At 64.4% G+C, this 17,569-nt stretch overlaps 3 protein-coding genes across 3 annotated transcripts; 1 reads left to right on the top strand and 2 right to left on the bottom strand.

Moving 5' to 3' along the window:
• Positions 1-2,296: 2,296 nt before the first annotated feature.
• Positions 2,297-6,836, bottom strand: EMIHUDRAFT_101535 (hypothetical protein; the record flags this gene model as incomplete). The annotated part of the gene is made up of 6 exons (XM_005774067.1): positions 2,297-2,873; positions 3,238-3,917; positions 4,378-4,467; positions 4,683-4,893; positions 5,353-5,431; positions 6,215-6,836. 6 exons carry the CDS (start codon positions 6,834-6,836, stop codon positions 2,297-2,299), a joined length of 2,259 nt encoding a protein of 752 aa, XP_005774124.1.
• Positions 6,837-8,999: 2,163 nt separating this feature from the next.
• On the top strand, positions 9,000-10,402 carry EMIHUDRAFT_207717 (hypothetical protein; the record flags this gene model as incomplete). The annotated part of the gene is made up of 2 exons (XM_005774066.1): positions 9,000-9,705; positions 10,212-10,402. 2 exons carry the CDS (start codon positions 9,000-9,002, stop codon positions 10,400-10,402), a joined length of 897 nt encoding a protein of 298 aa, XP_005774123.1.
• A 3,000-nt stretch (positions 10,403-13,402) lies between these two features.
• On the bottom strand, positions 13,403-14,106 carry EMIHUDRAFT_65214 (methionine sulfoxide reductase; the record flags this gene model as incomplete). Its single annotated transcript, XM_005774065.1, has 2 exons — positions 13,403-13,753; positions 13,822-14,106. The coding sequence occupies 2 exons, from the start codon at positions 14,104-14,106 to the stop codon at positions 13,403-13,405; spliced, it is 636 nt and encodes a 211-aa protein (XP_005774122.1).
• Between the last annotated feature and the right edge of the window lie 3,463 nt (positions 14,107-17,569).

Raw genomic sequence — 17,569 nt, 5'->3', positions numbered from 1 at the left:
CTCTTCTTCAGCAAGGGTGGGCGACGGCTATCGGAGCCAAAACTCCATTAGAATCCCTGGTGGCGGCGTGCCGTCCTCCCATCCCACCCTTGGGTGTCTGAGTTCATTCTTTCTCTCTCTCCCAACGCTGCGTCGAGCATAAAAAAGCCGAGAGCACAGAATGTCTCGACGTCTGGGTAAAACAGCTCCAGCTGAGCAGAAGCTCGCCTGTCGCACCTGTGCACCCCCCCCCCCCCCCTGCCCTGCCCCCCAGCGCTCGCTCAGGGCGCGACGCCCTCGGCGGCCAGCTTGCGCAGCATGTCCGCCGCGGCAGTCTCGGGCGGCTGCGGCCGCGAGACTCACACAGTGAGCCTTCCTGTCTCCGTGCTGCCGATTCATCGGTCGTGCTCAGTCAAGATATTGTAGAGACCGACCATATGCACAATATCTTGACTGAGAGCTAAGCCCAGTTCGACGATCGGCAGCCTCACCGCGGGTCGCGCCGCTGTGCAGCGAGACGAGCCAGGCTCGCCCGGCGAACAAGGTGACCAGAGAGTGCTCAACAAATACCAGAAAAATCAGGGAGCCTCAGAGAGTGCCACTGCCATCACCCAGGCCGCGGGAGCTGATCGGCTGCGCGTGACTCCTCGGTGTCCACAGTGCCGTTCTCACACATCCATAAACTCACTTTGGCCTCACTGAAGCGATGCCTGAATCCTTAATCCTCGGATTTTAGATTAGGACGCACCGCGCACCCTCTACCCCCCACCCAGTGCGTGATGACATGAAGATGGAGTCCTGGGCAACACCGACACGGCGGGCACATCGACCCATGGTGCGCGTAGCTATGACAGGGACCGCGTCCGCGGAGCCGGCGGCGGACGGGGCTGGCGCGCAAGAGCGCGATTTTGCTGTAGAGTTTGTTGTAGAGGCTCTACAGCCAAACCGCCGGGAAGGCAGTGACTCAAAGAGGTCGAGCCGCGCTAATGGGGTGTCTCCGAGCTTACTGGAGCTCTGATGGACAGCCCTGACTATCCCTGACACACAGAGAGTCACTCTGACGGCACACAACACCCTATGACTGCGTCATGACCAGCCTGCCATGCGTCGCCAGTGCCGCATTCGTCGCTGTGCTTCTTTAGCAGGCGGTGGACTGTCGGCTGCGAGGACGGTCGCATTTGCGCGAGGCGAGGCGAGCATTCAGACGCGTTGCATGCGCCATGACTCGCGCCAGCGCGTGCGGGAGCTCCTGGCTGAGCGTTGAGTCCAGGCGAGTTGCGCTGGCCACTATCGCTACGCCGAGCCGAGCTGACGCGCCGAGGCGCCGGCCAGTCGCAGCCGTGAGGCATGCCACAGCAGCAGAGGCACCTCCCACCCATTGGGCGGGCAGACAGAAGGCTAGGGCAGCACTGGCAAGTGCAACGCGCCTCATGTCGGAGAGCGACCGTGCCTCGTTCGCCGCTTATGATGTAGAGTTTGTTGTAGATATTTCACGTTGTAGAGCGCCTCTACATCGCTCTACAGGCGACTCACATCGTCACGCGGCGGATGTAGAGCTCTACAGCTCTACAGCGCTCTCCAGCTCTACAGCTCTACAGCGCTCTACACTCTACATCCTCTACACCCTCCCTCAGGCGAAAATCTAAGAACCACGGCGCGCCGCAGGCGCGGCCCCAAGAAAGAAAGGGCCCACACACGAGTGTGAACAGGAGCCCCGCTCAAATTTTCTCTTCGCCTGCGGCGCGCGCACTTGTCATTTTGCCCAAGTCTGCGGTGTTCTGGGCGGTGTGGATGGAGGTGTGTGCGTCTTCCTGTCATCCCAAGACTGCTGACTGGCGCATCGAGCGCTTCCTTATTGTCATTTTACCTAAAAATTCCTAGATCCCGGCTGACCTGGGGTGCCGGCCGAAGCTAAGAAAACACGGCGTGGGGTGGGTGGGGTGGGTGGAAAGGCTTAGAAACGGCGGCGTGCCGCGGGATCCTGTTTATCTTAATGCCCGCAACAGACTGTAAGCTCAAAACTAAAAACAAAAGGGAGCGGGGGGCGCCCAGTAGGGCGCCGGCGCCCCAGCGTAGAGGGCCTCGTGTCGCCCTCCTTTTGGTATATAAAAAAAACTAAACCAGGACGAGGCCGCTCCCGCCGCCGCCTCGCCCGAGCAAGCGCCGCCCGCACCGCCCGCGGCCGCCTCACCACAATGCCCTCCACACGGCAGCAGCCCGCGGCGGAGGCCGCGCGCTCGCCAGACTTCTCCTCGCTCCCGGACGAGATCCTGCTCAACGTCGTCGGTGGCGCATCCGGCTCGGCTCGCAAGCTCACCTATGCGTCGCTGTTTGCCTTTGGCGCCTCCTGCAAGACGTTGCAACGAATCACGAACGATGGCCGCTTGTGGCAGCATATCAAGTTTCTGAGCAAGAAATCACGCCACAAGCTGTCCGACGCCCAGCTCCGAGCGCTCCTGACGCGTGTGGACGCCCGCTCCCACACGAAGTCCATCTCGCTCAGAGGCTGCGTCTCGGTCACGGGGAGCGGGCTGTCCCCGCTGCAGGGCTCTGTCGCGCTGCTCTCCGCCGATCTGCGGCGCGCATCCTCCGAGCACAGGCACCCTCGCGCCCTCGATGGCGGAGAGGTGGCGCGGATCGTGAAGCCGATGGCCCAGCTCGCAGAGCTGTTGTTGGACTGGGTGGACGCGAGCAGCCCCCACTTTGTCGTCGCAAGCCAAGGGGACATGACCCGAAACAATATGTGCGACAGCTGCGTCGATGTGATCAACCCTACAAAGATCGTGAGGACGAAGCCATGCAAATGCTGCGAGATGTACTTCTGCGCGTCGTGCAGAGCGGCGCACTGGAGCACGTGCGAACGGTGCAAGCGGCGCAAGCGCTGCCTGCCTTGCCTAGAGTACAATGCCGAGGACCAGGTGTGGGACGACCACGGCAGACTGTGCGAACGCTGCTCCGAGGAGGCTGAGGAGATCGAAGATGATCCTTTTAGAGCCGTACTCTGACACGATTGGTGACTCTTTCTTGACTCCTTCCTCCTCGTTACCGGGGGGCTCTATGTGCGCACGCAGGCAGAGTCGACGTAGTGGTACCGTAGTCAAAGTATTCCACACGGGTATATGGGACATACACGAGTCTCGAGGAGTTTTGTTACGTACAGAGCTTTCTCGCAATACTCAAAAGCTCGCCCCGAGGGGCGCCCCATCCGCGTCTCCCAGCCAGACCGAGCCGCTCACGGCGCCCACCGGCAGGCCGTACCGCAGCAGCGTCACGCGGAAGGGCAGCGGCGCGCCCGGCAGCAAGCCGTCCAGCGGCACCGCGCCCTGCCCGAGCAGCGCGCCGGACGAGTGCTTCTTCACCTCGCCGTCCCTCTTGCAGCGACCGGACCGCAGCGCGAGGAGCAGTGGCCGCCGCCGCAGCTGCGCGGGCCGCACGGCAAACGTCCGGACCGGCGCCGCGTTTGGCTCGAACCGGATCGGCGAGTCGGCAGACCAGCCGCCGCGCGCCTCGGCGGCGCTCTCCTTGCGCGGCTGGTCGAGCAGCTCGCCGTGGAGGGAGAGGGAGAGCGGCACCGCCTCGTCGGCAGGCGCGGCTGCGAGCAGCGCGGCGCAGGCGGCGCCCGACAGCTGCAGCTCCACATCCTCCAGGCGCAGAGTCAGCGCCTCCGAAGCGCGGTCGGGCTGCTCAAAGGCGCGCGCCACGCCTCTGCCCGCGCCCGACGCCACCGCGCGAGCGTCCGCTAGCGCGCGCCGACGGCCGTGCGGCGCCGCGGAATCCTCCGCGAAGTGTGCAAGCGTGCCCGCGCAGCTCGCCCCTCGGCTGGCCAGCTCTGCCCGCCCCTCGTCCGCACGGCACGGAGAGCAGGGAGGGCACTCGGCATTGTGTGCGTCGGCGGCGGAGGGGGCGACCTCGAAGGCTGCTCGCAGCGGCGTGTGGTCCTAGAAGCAGAATACGCCAACCTCAGGGCGCGAGTACGGTGTTGTGCAGCGCCTTCAGAGCACCGCGTGAAGACAACGGAGAGGAGTACAGTGAATACAGTGGAGTGCGGGTGAAGACAGCGGAGTGCGTGTCCTCTCGGGCGCCAGTTGGAGTACAAGAACCCGTACTCAGCTTCTGGGCGTGTGTGCCGCCAGATATGGGGAGATATGGGGGGAGATATGCGGAGAGATTCCGCTTCTAGGCGTGCGGTCCGACGAGACGAGCGACGGCTCGGTCGCATACTCGAGCGGAGTGACGCTGCCCGGCCGGAGGGAGCGGTAGAGCACGCGGTCGCAATACGACGGCGCCTGGTTCCGCCTACCCGACACCGGTGCCGCTGGGTGCGGTGCGACCGCGCTCCCTCCCCTCGGCGGGCGGCGTATGCTTGTTCGAGAGCTGGCGCGGCCCGCCAATCCCCACCTCCCAGCGGTACGTGGGCGCGAAGCCGATGCGAGGCTCGCAAAAGCCGTGGGCGCAGCGCCCGTCCGCCGCCTCGCGCCGGAGCTGGTCCTGAGGTCAGGTCAGGTGCGGTAAGCTTCTCCACACACACACAAGGTGGGGGGCAAGGGCCGGGCATCTCTCTCTCTCTCTCTCTCTCTCTCTCTCTCTCTCTCTCTCTCTCTCTCTCTCTCTCTCTGTGTGTGTGTGTGTGTGTGTGTGTGTGTGTGTGTGTGTGCCTGCGCGAGCAGGCAGCGGAGCGAGGCCAGGTTGGGCGCCCTCCCGACCGAGGTGCCTCCCTCCGCCGCCTCGTGAGGGGTGCCGATCGCACAGCCGACGCCGCTGTCCGGCGGCGCGGTCGGCCCGTGCGGCGGCGGCGACGCGGCGATGCGCATGGCGTGCTCCGCCGCAACTTGGAAGGGGGCGTCGACCCGGTAGTTGAGGTCCCCAAACAGAAAGCAGTGGTCGAAGCGGTCCGAGAGCTCCAGGCCGCCCCGCCTACCATACCTCCAGAGTCTCGAATCCAGTGTGGGTTCAGTCCCGTGGGTGGTGTGGTAGCAGGGCGTTGAGCCGCCCCCGCCTGTCGCTCGGCGCGCGGTCTCCGGTGCGGTGCCACTCTTGGAGTGGCGTCTGCCCTGCTAGCTCCCGCCGTCTCGATGCCACATCTCCGCTATGTACCGGCCGTCTCTCGGCTATGTCGCGGCTATGTCTCGGCTATGTCTCGGCTGTGTCTCGGCTATGTCTCGGCTATGTCTCGGCTGTGTCTCGGCTATGTCTCGGCTGTGTCTCGGCTATGTCTCGGCTATGTCTCGGCTATGTCTCGGCTGTGTCTCGGCTATGTCTCGGCTATGCCCCCGCCGGCCGAGCGGCATTGTCCCGATGACGTCGGCGATGTTTGCGTTCCGCTCGGCCACCTTCTCCGGCCGCGCCGCGAGGTGAGCGTTGATGAAGGCGAACGAGTCGCCGGCGAGCCGCAGCGCGACGCCGACGGCGCCCTTGTTTCCGTAGACGTGGCCGATGCCGGTGGCGCGGTAGCCTGGCGTATGACCACGGCCGGGCTTGGGGGCATCGAACCGTTGCTCATGGATGCGAGTGCTGCTGAGTGCAGTGATCTCAGCAGAGTACAGCCGAGCGCATGCCGCCTCGCGTGCGATGGGACATCGGGGGCCTGCATCCGGCATCAAGGCCACTCCTCTCCGCCTTGTAGTCGGCCAGTGGCTGCCGTCGCCGTCTCTCCCTTCTCGACTGTCTGTGCTTGTGCGTGTTGGGCCCGGGGCTGTGCTTTTGCGTGGACACACTCACACGGTGGCAAGGGGTTGCATCTAGGCGCGGTAGCCGGTATCGACGGCCGAGAGCTCGTGCGCGAGGTCCGCCTTTATCAGGGTCAGGGTCAGGGTCAGGGTCAGGGTCAGGGTCAGGGTCAGGGTCAGGGTCAGGGTCAGGGACCGGGACAGGGACAGGGTCAGGGTCAGGGTCAGGGTCAGGGTCAGGGTCAGGGTCAGGGACCGGGTCAGGGACAGGGTCAGGGTCAGGGTCAGGGTCAGGGTCAGGGTCAGGGTCAGGGTCAGGGTAAGGGTCAGGGTCAGGGTCAGGGTCAGGGACAGGGACCGGGACCGGGACAGGGACAGGGTCAGGGTCAGGGTCAGGGTCAGGGTCAGGGTTTGGGTTAGGTTTAGCGCCCGCACGAAGACGTGGAGCCGCATCGCGACGAGGCTGACGGAGGCGACGGAGAGGTAGCCAGCCGAGCTGCTGGACCCCCCGCCCGGCGCAGCAGGTGCGCCGAGGCAGTCTTGCAGCTGCGCTCGCAAGTCGCCGCCACCCGGCGCCTCCTGCACTCCGACTGCGACGAGCGCGGCGTCGGTGTCCCCGAGCCACTTGCTGAGCGCTCCCCGAGGCGGCGGCGCGCCGCCCATGTTCCACGTGGCGACCAGCACCCGCGTGACAGGCGAGGCCCGGGCGGCCGGAGCAGCCAGGCCAAGGCAGCGCATGGACGAGCTGAGCGCGAACACAAAGCTCTCGCGCTCGAGTCCTGTGGCGAACTCGTACTGCCGCCGACAGAGGCGGGCCCCGTCGATGCAGCCCAGCACCACGCCGTGCGAGCCAGCGGTTCGCTCGACGCTCGCGACGGAAGCCACCGGCGTCTCGAACTTGACGCTGCCGTCGGGCTTCAGCTGGCGAATGACGCCGGCCGGGTCGTCGATGATGAGCAGCCGAGACTTTCGCAGCCCAGCTCGGTTGACTTTGAGGGTGCGGTAAACCTCCAGCGAGCCGTCCGCGGCACCCGCGACGTGACAAGGGAGAGAGCTGTCGGGCAGCGGCAGCGCGAGAGAGCTGGCTGCGGCGGCATCGTCGCAACAGTGCGCCTCCGAGGTTCGGGTGCTGGCGCGGAACTGCCCGTGCTTCTCGCCCCAGGAGCGGACTCGCACGTGGAAGCGGCCCATGCGACCGCGACTGGCGTCTCTCTACGGCGCTCGACACCGTGTGAGACCGGCGGCCGCACCTCTGCCGCCGCCGCTCCGCGGCACCTCGTTTGAAGCCGCCTTCCGGCCGGTCCGAAAACAAGAATTTTCGCGACTCTCGTATTTATTTATTTATTTATTAACACAGGTACACAACGGGAGCCGCCAAGCGACTCCTGCGAGGACGGAGAGGCACTTCGCTCCGTGCCGTGCACTCGACCGCCCTCACCACTCAAGCTCATTCACAATCAGGCCGTGTGAAGAAGATGTGTGTCTCGCGCGCTTTGAACGATACGCTGCCGAAACAAGAAAGGATCTAATCATGAAAATCTAAACTTGAACATAGACGAACCTGATTTCGCGGCCGGCGGCGGGCGCCGGCGCTCGTTTTCATGCTTCGCGCCAGCTCATCGCGCGCCATCGTGCTCGCGACGGCGGCGGTGGGGGCAAGCGGCGACGCACCCCTGCCTCACAGCACGCCAACCCCGCGCAGCACAACCTTCTCCACCGTGCCACACAGCTATGACTACGAGTACAGCTATGACGCCTCATATGACTCGTTTATCGAGAGGGGAAGCAGGAGTGCCAGCAGGTCCTGCAGAAACAAGTGGTCGGACGCAAAATGTGAGAGGAAGAAGAGGAAGTGCAACAAGAAACGGAAGATTCGCTCCAAGTGCAAGCTGGCGTGTGGTCTCTGCGAATCACCTCCGCCGCCGTCGCTTTCTCCCTCACCACCTCCGCCGTCGCTTTCTACCTCGCCACCTCCGCCGTCGCTTTCTCCCTCGCCACCTCCGCCGTCGCTTTCTCCCTCGCCACCTCCGCCATCGCTTTCTCCCTCGCCACCTCCGCCGTCGCTGTCACCCTCGCCGCCTCCCCCTGCAAGCCCGCTGTCGCCATGGTTTTCATACTCCGTCCGCACCGCCGACGCCGAGTGCTTCTCGCAGCGAGTCAACCTTGGACCGCACTCCACACCGGAGCTCTGCGCGGCCGCCGCGGGTGCAGAGGGGTGCGACGTCTTTATGCATTCAAGCGCAGCACCCTACTGGGGCTGTCGTTGCTGCAGCGAGGCAGACCCGCCCAAAGAACACATCTTGTGGGACCTCTACACCGTTGTCGATTGTCACGACCCTGGGGCTACGTGCGTCTCACCGCCATCGCCACCGTTGCCCTCCCCGCCTCTCCCCCCGGCGCCACCCTCTCCGTCGCCCTCTCCGCCACCGCTGCCGGCCAGGCCGGCATCGCCTCTCTCGCCGGTCGGCCCCCCTCTTCCCAACGTGGTCTTTTGGGACAACGAGTGGCCGAGCGACACCGACGGGGACCTGACGGGGACGGTGCTGTTTGCGCAGGCGCAGATCATGCCGTCGAAACACCGGGTCGCTGGCGATGACACCCAACCCCACCTCACAGCGCAGCGAAAGACACTGGTCATGTTTCAACCCTCCGACGGCTTGGTGAGCGATGCCGACCCCTTGGTGATGCGGGTGCTCGACGGAGACGAAAGGTTTCTCGGATCGGCGCCGATGGAGCACCCAAACAACATCCCAAAACAGGCCGGGTGGGTACCGAACCTCGACCCCTCGCTGGCCTTCCCTCACTCGTTGAACGACCCGCACGTCGTTCAAGGTCAGGCCAACCTTAATCCGCTCAACGACCCCGGCGCAGCGCGCCTGACCGAAATCCTCACCACGGTCAACACCGAGGTGGAGATCAAGCTGTGGGACGGCTCGTGGACGTCCGACGTGTACCTCCCGGAAGGGGACGCCGTTCCCGCCGACTCGGTTGTCCGGGCGAGTAGAGGCCCCGCCCCGCCCACCCAAGGAGACATCGAAGAGTGCATCTGTGCATCTGTGCCTCTCCTCGCAGCGACCAGGGTTCCGGCTCCTAGCCGGATAGGGGGTCTGTCGCCACTGACTCGCGCCAAAACGCCCTACCTACCTACCTATCCCCAGGCCGCGGCGCAGCGAAGCGAAAAAGAGGAAAATAGGGGGTACCTACCTATTGCAGGGTTTTGGACGAAACAAGACCAACCTACCTACCTATGCCCCTGGGAGGGGCCAGCAGCAGACCCCCTATCCGGCTAGGAGCCGGAACCCAGGGCTAGGAATCTACCGGGTACTCGAGTACGGCCAACTCTCCTGGCCTGGCATGCGGCGCTTTAGCCGCTTCGACCTCCTCCACATCCCGGCGGCGGAGCTCTCCGCTGCCTTCCGGAAGCGGCTTGCCAGCCACCGCGCTGCGCTCGGCGCTCTGCGCTTGCCCGCTGCGTTCGATGACGCCACCGGCCACCTCGTGCGCGGCTGGGACGAGGCCTCTGCCCAGTCGTCCGACGCCGACGCTCTCGCGGCAGCAGACGCCAGCGCGGGCCGTGCGGTCGCAGCGATCCGCTCCCTGGAGCCGGCCATCCGCTCGTCTCCGTCCGCGCAGGCGCTGCTACACGGCACCTTCTCTGCCATCATCGGCGCCCGCGCACTCGTCCAATCCGCCGCCGCGGGCGCCAGCCCCGAGGCTCGACGGGGTATGCTCCTCGAAGGCAGCCTCCTCTCCTCTCTCTGCGCCGACGTCATTGAGGACGCCCGCGCGTTTTGCCGCGAGAAGTACGGCGACAGCCCAGAGGTGCGGCTGCAGCGGGTGGTGGCGAGCGGCGGCGGGGACGAGCCCGGCACGGGCGGCCGAGCGAGCGGCGAGGAGGGCGGCGAGGCCGCCCAAGCAGACGGCGTGCTCGTCGCTCCCTTTGTCGGCTTTGCGCTGCACGAGCTGCTGAAGAATGCGATGGGAGCGCACTGCCGCTCGGTCGGCGCCGACTGTCTCGACCGGCTGCCTCCGGTGATCGTGCGGTACGGATCAAGGGGCGGTGCCGCCTTTGTCGGCGTCACGGACGCGGGCGGCGGCCTCGCCGGCGCGCCCGAGGAGGCGTTGCGCTTCCTCCACTCGACAAACCCGGCAGAGGGAGCCTAGATGCGGGGAGGAGCCGAGATATAGCCGAGGTATGCCGAGATATAGAGTCCGTGCGGCCGCGCAGGAACGCGCCTCAAGCGCACGCACCTCCACTGCAGCAGCCGCTGCAGCCACGGCAGTAGCCTCTGGTCCGTGTCCTTGTGTCCCGAGCAGCTCGAGAGGACGCGTGTTCAGCCGTATTCGCTGTATTCAGCTGCACTCGCTGTGTTTGCAGCAGTTGTGCTCGCACGATGCTCTGAATGCACTGCATGATACCGCTTTCCCGCCCTGACTCTGTTGCATTCATGCCGTAGGAGCGGGAGCCAAATTACACCTACTCGCGCGCCTTCGGCGCCCCCTCTTGCCGAGGGCTTCGGCATGAAACCGTGAGCAGCGTCTCTTCACACTTGCACCCGTGAACAGGCGCACCTTTCGAGGGCCTCGGCATGGGCTTGCCGCTCGCCGCACTGCACGCGCGCTACCACGGCGGGGAGCTGCACCTCCGCCCCGCCGGCCAGGCGGGCTGCCACGCCGCCTTCTCGCTGCGCGTCGCGGCCGACGCCGCCGAGCCCGAGGGGGAGGAAGGGGTGTCGTGGCAGTCCGCGGAGAGGTGACGACGCTGGGTTTTGTCTATTGCGCGTTTTGCCCGCGCGGGCGCCGGCACAGCCACAGGCCTCAGGTTTATTTAACGTTTTCGCGCGCTCGTTGTATGTACTAAGTACTAAATTCACTCCACCTGTGACGGTGTGAGAGCTGAGACCGCGGCGCGCGATCTCGAATTGAGAGCGCCAGTTAATGATCATGAAAGCCGACGCGAGCGACGTTTTGAGCATGGTTTCTGCATACTAGACACGTGTGGAGAGAGCGCACAATGCAATTTGCAGCTGTGCAGAGGAGAGAGCAGGACACCGCCTGAGGGGTGGCCCGTCTACCGTCTACCGGTAGACTGGGGTAGACTGGGGTAGACGGTAGACCATTTGGTAGACGAGTCTACCGCAGTCTACCGGTAGACCGTAATGAACCTACGACACCAGTCTACCGGTAGACTTGGTAGACCGCGGTAGACTCGTCTCCCACTTTTTCAGCCGCCGAACGGTAGACCGCCGCCGCCGGACGGTAGACCGCCTCGGCCAGTTGAATATGCAGCCTCCAGTTCTCCACTCTGGCGCCACTTTGGCAGACGAGCGCCGGCAGATGCCCTCGCGGTGTGAATAACATGGCTGTGAACGGGTGCTCTAGTTCTCACTTGGCCCGGCAGCAGATTGTGGACAACCAAACGCCCACACCTCAGCAAACACATTTTCCTGCAGCGACATGTCGCTTGATACTCTCCCAACGGAGCTCCTGACGCGCATCACGACCGCGTGCAAGGCCACGGGCGCCCTCTCGCTCCAACGCACCTCCGAGAGCTTGCGCGAGGTTGTGAGGGCCACCGCGCTCGAAGCACAGCAGCCGGAGCTGCTGCGCCTCGCTCAGCGTCGCCTCGACGCAGTCCGTGCGTGGCTCCGCGAGAGCGCCGCACGCCAAATCGCACCCCAGATTTTTGGCGCCGTCGACGAGCCCGACCTGTGGACGGCGCACCTTCGCCGATGTGCAGGAGCCGAGCTTCAGCGTCGGCTGGCCGGCGACTCGCCTTACAATTACCTCGGCGAGCAGCGCTCTTCGGACGAGGACGCGTACGAAGCCTGGCCGCCGACGCTGCCGCTCGGCGCCCTATCGATGCATGGCCCTGCGTGCGTCGCCTTCAAGGCCGCCGGCAAAGATGGCGGCGACCCGGAGGCGGAGGGCTATCTCTTCTCCGGGCAGGCGACGCTGTGCTATGGACTCGAGTTCAGTTTCAGCGAGCTGCGTCGCCTGCTGTACATTGGCCGACGCTGGTACAAGGGCCCCAGCGGCATGGGGGGCGGCGCTTCCGACCCCGTCGAGGCCGAGCCGGACCCGGCGCGCGGCCCATATTTCGACTTCACGGACGAGGAAGCACTCCAGCACGCACTCGAGACGTCGCTGGACTACAGTGGCCCGTGGCTCAAGTATCACCTTCACGACGCCCTCGCGGACCTACTCGCCCGTATTGGCATGCCCACCTCAAAGCACACGGATCCATCCGACTACGTGGCGTGGCAAAAGGCGCACAACAGCGGCGTGTTCTCTGACGTCAGCCTCCACTGCACCGGCTTCCAAGACTCCGCGGGCGATGACGTCGTGCTCGGCATCCGTCTCGGGCCTCGCATGTGTGCTCTCGGCTTCGACCTCGACAGCCAGCTCGGCATGAGCTTCCTCGCAGGCACGGGCTTCGTCGACGAGCCCTCCTTCGCCATCCAACGCGTCAGCGCCGACTTTACGGCGGATCTCCTCGGGTGGCCCGTCGGGTCGCTGCAGCACGGCGCCCTGGAGAACGAGCTGCGCTCGCGAATGAGCAAGGTGCTGAGCGCTCTGAAGTGGCCGGGGGAGCAGGCGGCCGGAACGGAGATGGTAACCTTCTGCGACTTCCATGTCGTGTTCGACGCGGGCTGCTGAGATGGCCGCAAGCCCGCAACTGCAGCCCTTCGCTCCATGGGGAGCGTCCGTGGGTGGGGCTGTGGCAAGTGAAGGACTCTGAGACACACGCACCCACGAGGAGCCTGTGGATCTTTGTTGTGATCTGTCATGTACGTAAGCGGGTCGTCCCGGCTTTATTCGTTTTACGTGTGACGGGTGCGGGTGTCGCAAGCGGACTACGGTATGTTCAGATTGCAGCCGTCGCACCCTTACTGGTCGGGTCACGGGTAGCCGCGTGATGTGAACAGAGCCGACGCGGGGACAGGTGAATCCTCAGGGTCCGATCTGTGACTGTGCGTCCGATCATGGGTTCCGACTTCCGTTCGCGTTAAGGCTTAAAAGCCGTCTCGTCCTCTTGAAAAAGAAAACCGAGTTGAGCCTCATGAGGCGAACTTGTGAGAATAGCGACAGCACACCTCTTCAAGAGTCCCAGATGCCAGAAACCCCAGGAGTCACACAGTCCCGCAGTGTGCTCTGCCGGTTCCTCCAGTCGCCTCTTCTTCGTTCGAATGTTTTTCAATCCATCCTTCACGAAGCCCTCCCATGTAGCTAGCGTTCTTTGCGAATGTCTCGAGACGGCCAGCGGGCGCTGTCTGCTCGCGGTCTGTGCGGCGGGCCGCTCTCGTCCTCCTCGCCTTCTTTCGAGAACAGGAAGACGAGCGGTGGAAACCGGGATGTCATGAGGTAGTAAGTAGTATCTAGTTCTAGTAAACTCGCTGGTTTTCTAAGGTGTAAGGTGAATTTCTCCCCCCACACAAAGTGGTGGGGCAAAAGGTCCCTCGCATCTCTCCACAGACCACACCCGGCACCCGGGGGCGACGAGACAAGTCGAACTCGAAGATGATAAGATATTATAGAAGAGCGAGAAAAAGAAAGTGCGAACGAATGCGAGGCTCGATGATGTCGATGCCCGCGGCACGCGGCGGCGTGAGATCTCTGAGCTGCGCTGGAGCTGGCAGCTGCGTCAGCTGCTCAGCTCTGCGCGACTGCCACCGCCGCGAGCACGACGCGCAGGAGTCGCTCGGCAGCCTGTGCTCCTCCTCGCCTCTCTCTCGGTGCCCGTCCCCGCCCCCACCTCACCCGTAGCACCGCACGCGGTCGCTGCAGCCCTTCGCCGCCGACTGGGGCGAGCCGAACCGGCCGCCGCGCTGCAGGTACTGCTGGTGGTGCTGCTCGGCGGGCCAAAAGACCGTCGCCGGCCTGACCTCGGTCACCACCTTGCGGCGGCCGGCTCTGGCCTGCGCGTCCGCGATCGCCGCCTCTGCCACCCCGCGCTGCTTGTCCGAGTGGTAGTAGATCCCGTGTCGGTACTGCGAGCCGTAATCGTTGCCCACCCGGTCCACGGCGGTCGGGTCGAGCGACGCGAGCAGCGTCTCGCAGATGGTCGAGTACGCGAGGACCTCTGGGTCATAGATGAGCTGCACCGCCTAAGGCGAGACAGCGCGCGCGCTCTAGCAGCTTCCCGACGGAGCTTGCGGCGCTGCATGCGCGCGACCTCGGTGTGGCCCGTGCCTCCGCCGCACACGTCGTCGTACGTGGGCTCTCGCGTGCGCCCCTGCGTGTACCCGACGCAGGTCGCGACGACGCCATCGAGCCGCTGCAGTCGGAGCTCAATTCCCCAGAAACAGCCGCCCGCTACTGTGGCCACCTCGAAGCCGTCGGACGAGGTCGACGGCACCTCATCCCTCAGCGCAAACTGTCCCGCTTCCCGGCCCCACGACTTTATCGAGCCGTACCCGCGCCCGCCGAGCTTTTCATAGTCGACACCGCGAGCGGCCATCGTGGCCGCCGCCCGCACAGCGGCGGCCGACGCCGCACCGAGACTCCCGACGCAGAGCAGGCGCCCGAAGCGGCCGAGGCGCTGCATGTATATAAGGTGCCGAGCGAGAAGATCGACAACGTGATGGCAACGCAGGACGCCTGCCACGGCCACGCCCCTCGGGGCGAAGAAGGCGGGCAAGCGTGCAGCGGCGCGCAGGGGCAACCTGAGGCGGTGTGGGCGGGGTTAATTTTAATCCCCCTCACCCCCTTCGCCCACCTCGACGCCTTCGTGTAGGCGCCCCCGCGACTGAGCTCTCTTTTGGTACTGTCGCGTACCTGTGTCGAACCTGTGTGCTGTGAGAGAGAGTTGTTCTCGTTGCGTTCTATTTGATTGACCGGTTGAAGTTGGAGTTCCTCACCAAAACACAACCCCGGACGGACCCAAGACGCACAAACAAGCACAGACAGTCGAGAAGGGAGAGACAGCAACGACAGTCACGGGTTCCACGGTCAGGATGGAGGTGTCGAACTGGATGGGGGTCAGCCAGGGAGGCGTGTATCGCGCGCCTTGCGGGGGGGGCGCGGAAAAGAGGCTGTTGTGGCGCACCGGACCGCCCCCCAGCACCGTGCCCCACCCGACTGCATCCATGGGAGTCACAAAAAATAGATATTCTTATCTTTTTGCCCCCCTCCGAGACTAGGGACAGAACCACACCAGTATAGACCAGGGGGACTGCGCCTCGCCCCCGCTTGCCCTGACTGCACAGGAGAGCGTGCCCCAATCGGCGACACATAGCGGGGGGCACACTGCGCACGGAGGGGGTGCGACGCCTTTCTTTTGTCCTCTCGGGGGAATGTTCTCTCGGCGCCCTCTCGGGGGAATGTTCTCTCGCGGCAGTTGCGTCAGCCACCGAAGGACCGTCATGGGGTCGGCTTTGATGCTGCCAATCAGTCGGGTCGATAGGTGGCGCCCCGGCGAGATGCATTGCGGGTGCTCGGCGTCGCCTGCTTGAGTGGCCTGAACGCACTCGCGGGAGCCAGAGAGCAAAGGTGTGCGCGAATTGAGGCTTCTGAGCGAGTCCACAGGCAAGCCACAGGACCGGCCATGTGCGTGGGTAGTCGAGCGGTGGCCGGAGGAACCCTCCAGTAGTGCCTCTCAGTTCGACACCTCGGTCTCGACCACGACCAGACTGGGAGCGGCACACAGCTTATAGCCACCTGACTCTCCTCCTATACTCACCTCGGGTCCTCCTTTCCGCTCCCTCCCCCGCAAGGCGCGAGACACACACACACGGGTACCCCCGTGCGAGGACAACAAGGCCCCACGGTACACGGCGTCTCCACACTAGGCGAGTCACACATGTGTCGTGATTGGGATCAAAGCGCTGAGTGAGAGTCATGAATGAATGTATGTATGTGCATGTTTCTTCTCTTGTCATGTGAGACGCTCCCGGCGGAGCGACTCATTCATTCATCTTGGCTTGGCCTTGGGTCTGCTGCGCGCTGCTCCAGCCCTGGGTCCTCTGCCGAATGATAATTATTTTTCTGTGGTGGGAGGAACCCGGTTCTTGCACATATAAACAGAGAAGAAAACTGACCCGACGCGCGACGGGACGCCACGTACGTGGATGGAGCTGAAGTGGAGGGGGGTCAAAAAATCTGATTATCTGTGTTGTGTCTCTCCCTAAAGAAAGAAAAAGAAAGAAAGAACACGTACAGTCCAAAAGAGGGATGGGAGGACAGTCCCGACGCGCCTTGGCCGCCTTTTCATTCACAAGAAAGAGTTCCAGAGAGACAAAACCAGAGAAGAATCTCTCTCAAAACCAGTGTGCACAAAACCAAAAGCAACAGAGATAGTCGGTGGTTTCACGACCGAAGGATGTCGAATACCGCCACCCGGGATCCATCCCTGCCCCTTCATCTCGCTTGCTCCGCCGCCTACATGTACTCGTCGATTCTGCCGTTGTCGTCGCCGCCCCCGCCCCCGCCGCCGCCGCCGCCGCCGCCGCCGCCGCCGCCGCCGCCGCCGCCGCCGCCGCCGCCGCCGCCGCCGCCGCCGCCGCCGCCGCCGCCGCGGCGGCGGCCGCCGCCGCCGCCGCCGTCGCGGCCGCGGCCGCGTAGCCGTGCAGCGTCGAAGTAAGGGTCGGCAAGGCAGGCGAGGGGGAGGTAGATAGCCTGCGATGCGTCCCCCTTGCAAACAGGGGCGGAAGGGGAGGGGGGGTGCGGAGAGGGGTCAACGGGTCATAGGTGCAGCTACCAACGAGAGGGTGTGATAAACGCACCACATGGAGGACACCCTGGCCCGGAGACATGCTTGCGCCAGCGTCGCCGCAGATCGCCGCTGCGCATGCCGCCCGAGTCGCTGCCGAGGGCGGCACTGGCGGCGGAGGCATCATGATGTGACATTCAGGCTGCCCGTCGCCCCCGACGGAGAGCTCAATCTGATTGGCAAGGCTGCTAAACTGCTCAGTGCTCTGAGCGAGGCCGATGACACAAGCCCTTTCTCGCACATGCAGCTCCAAGTTTCCGAGGCGTTCGTCGACCCTAGAGAGTCGCTCTGCCGTTGTCGCCAGCGCGATGGCCTGCTTCCGCTGCAAACGGCGACTTTCAGCGATCTCATCACGGAGTCGATCAAGTAAGGATTTGTCGGTGGCCGACAGCATTTTTCGAGCTGGCTATTGGAAATCTCGACCAGCTTGTCGACCGACTTGTCCGAGTTAGGGTCTGTATATGTCGCGGGGATCCCTCGGAGGAAGCGTCGCCATTCGAGACGCCGTTCACAGCCGTCAAAATGAGTTTCCTTTCACGCTCATAGCTATCTCTCTCAGCGCGCACCCATCACGCATCAGCAACAGCATCACACCGTCAGGCCTGAGACATGGTGCACACTGAGGGCTTGGTCCTTGGACACCACCAGTCTCGTACAGCGCACGCACGATTGACGTGATTCGAGAACGAAGAAATGAGGGCCGGAGGACACAAACGGCCTGACTGCCCCCGCCCCTCCCACGCCGCCGCCCCGCGCGCCCCTCCCCTTCCCAGAGAGCAGACCGACCCCGAAACCGCACCTCCCTCCCCCCACGCCCCTCTGCCTGCGCGGCCAACTAGCGCGCCAAAAGCTCGCGAGCCCGAGTCCGAGGAGCTCGAGCAACTCTTCGCCCCGCAAGAGCAATCCAGGGTCGCACCTCGTTCTGCCCCGGATCAGACGAGCGGCAGGGGGGGGGACTCCTTGCTGCGGCGGCGGCGGATGGTGATGATGGCGAGGGCGATGCCGAGAGCCTGGGGGGGGGACGAAGAGGGACGAGGCCAGGGCGTGAGGCGGGCAGAGGTTGAGAGACGCGGGCGGGGGGGGGGGGGGGGGGGTTCTTTTTCGCTTTCTGCCTTCCGTCCTTTCTTGCTTTTGTTGTGCGGAGTTTTTCTGTTGTCCCCTATTTTTTGCACCTTCTTGACTCAGCCGTGTCTTGACTTTGTTCTCCTCCCTC

This window comes from Emiliania huxleyi, assembly GCF_000372725.1.
Source record: "Emiliania huxleyi CCMP1516 unplaced genomic scaffold EMIHUscaffold_32, whole genome shotgun sequence".
In the NCBI taxonomy this organism is placed as follows: Eukaryota; Haptophyta; order Isochrysidales; family Noelaerhabdaceae; genus Emiliania; species Emiliania huxleyi.
The sequence above is the reverse complement of the archived record's forward strand: the minus strand, read 5'-3'. Positions and strand labels throughout refer to the sequence as shown.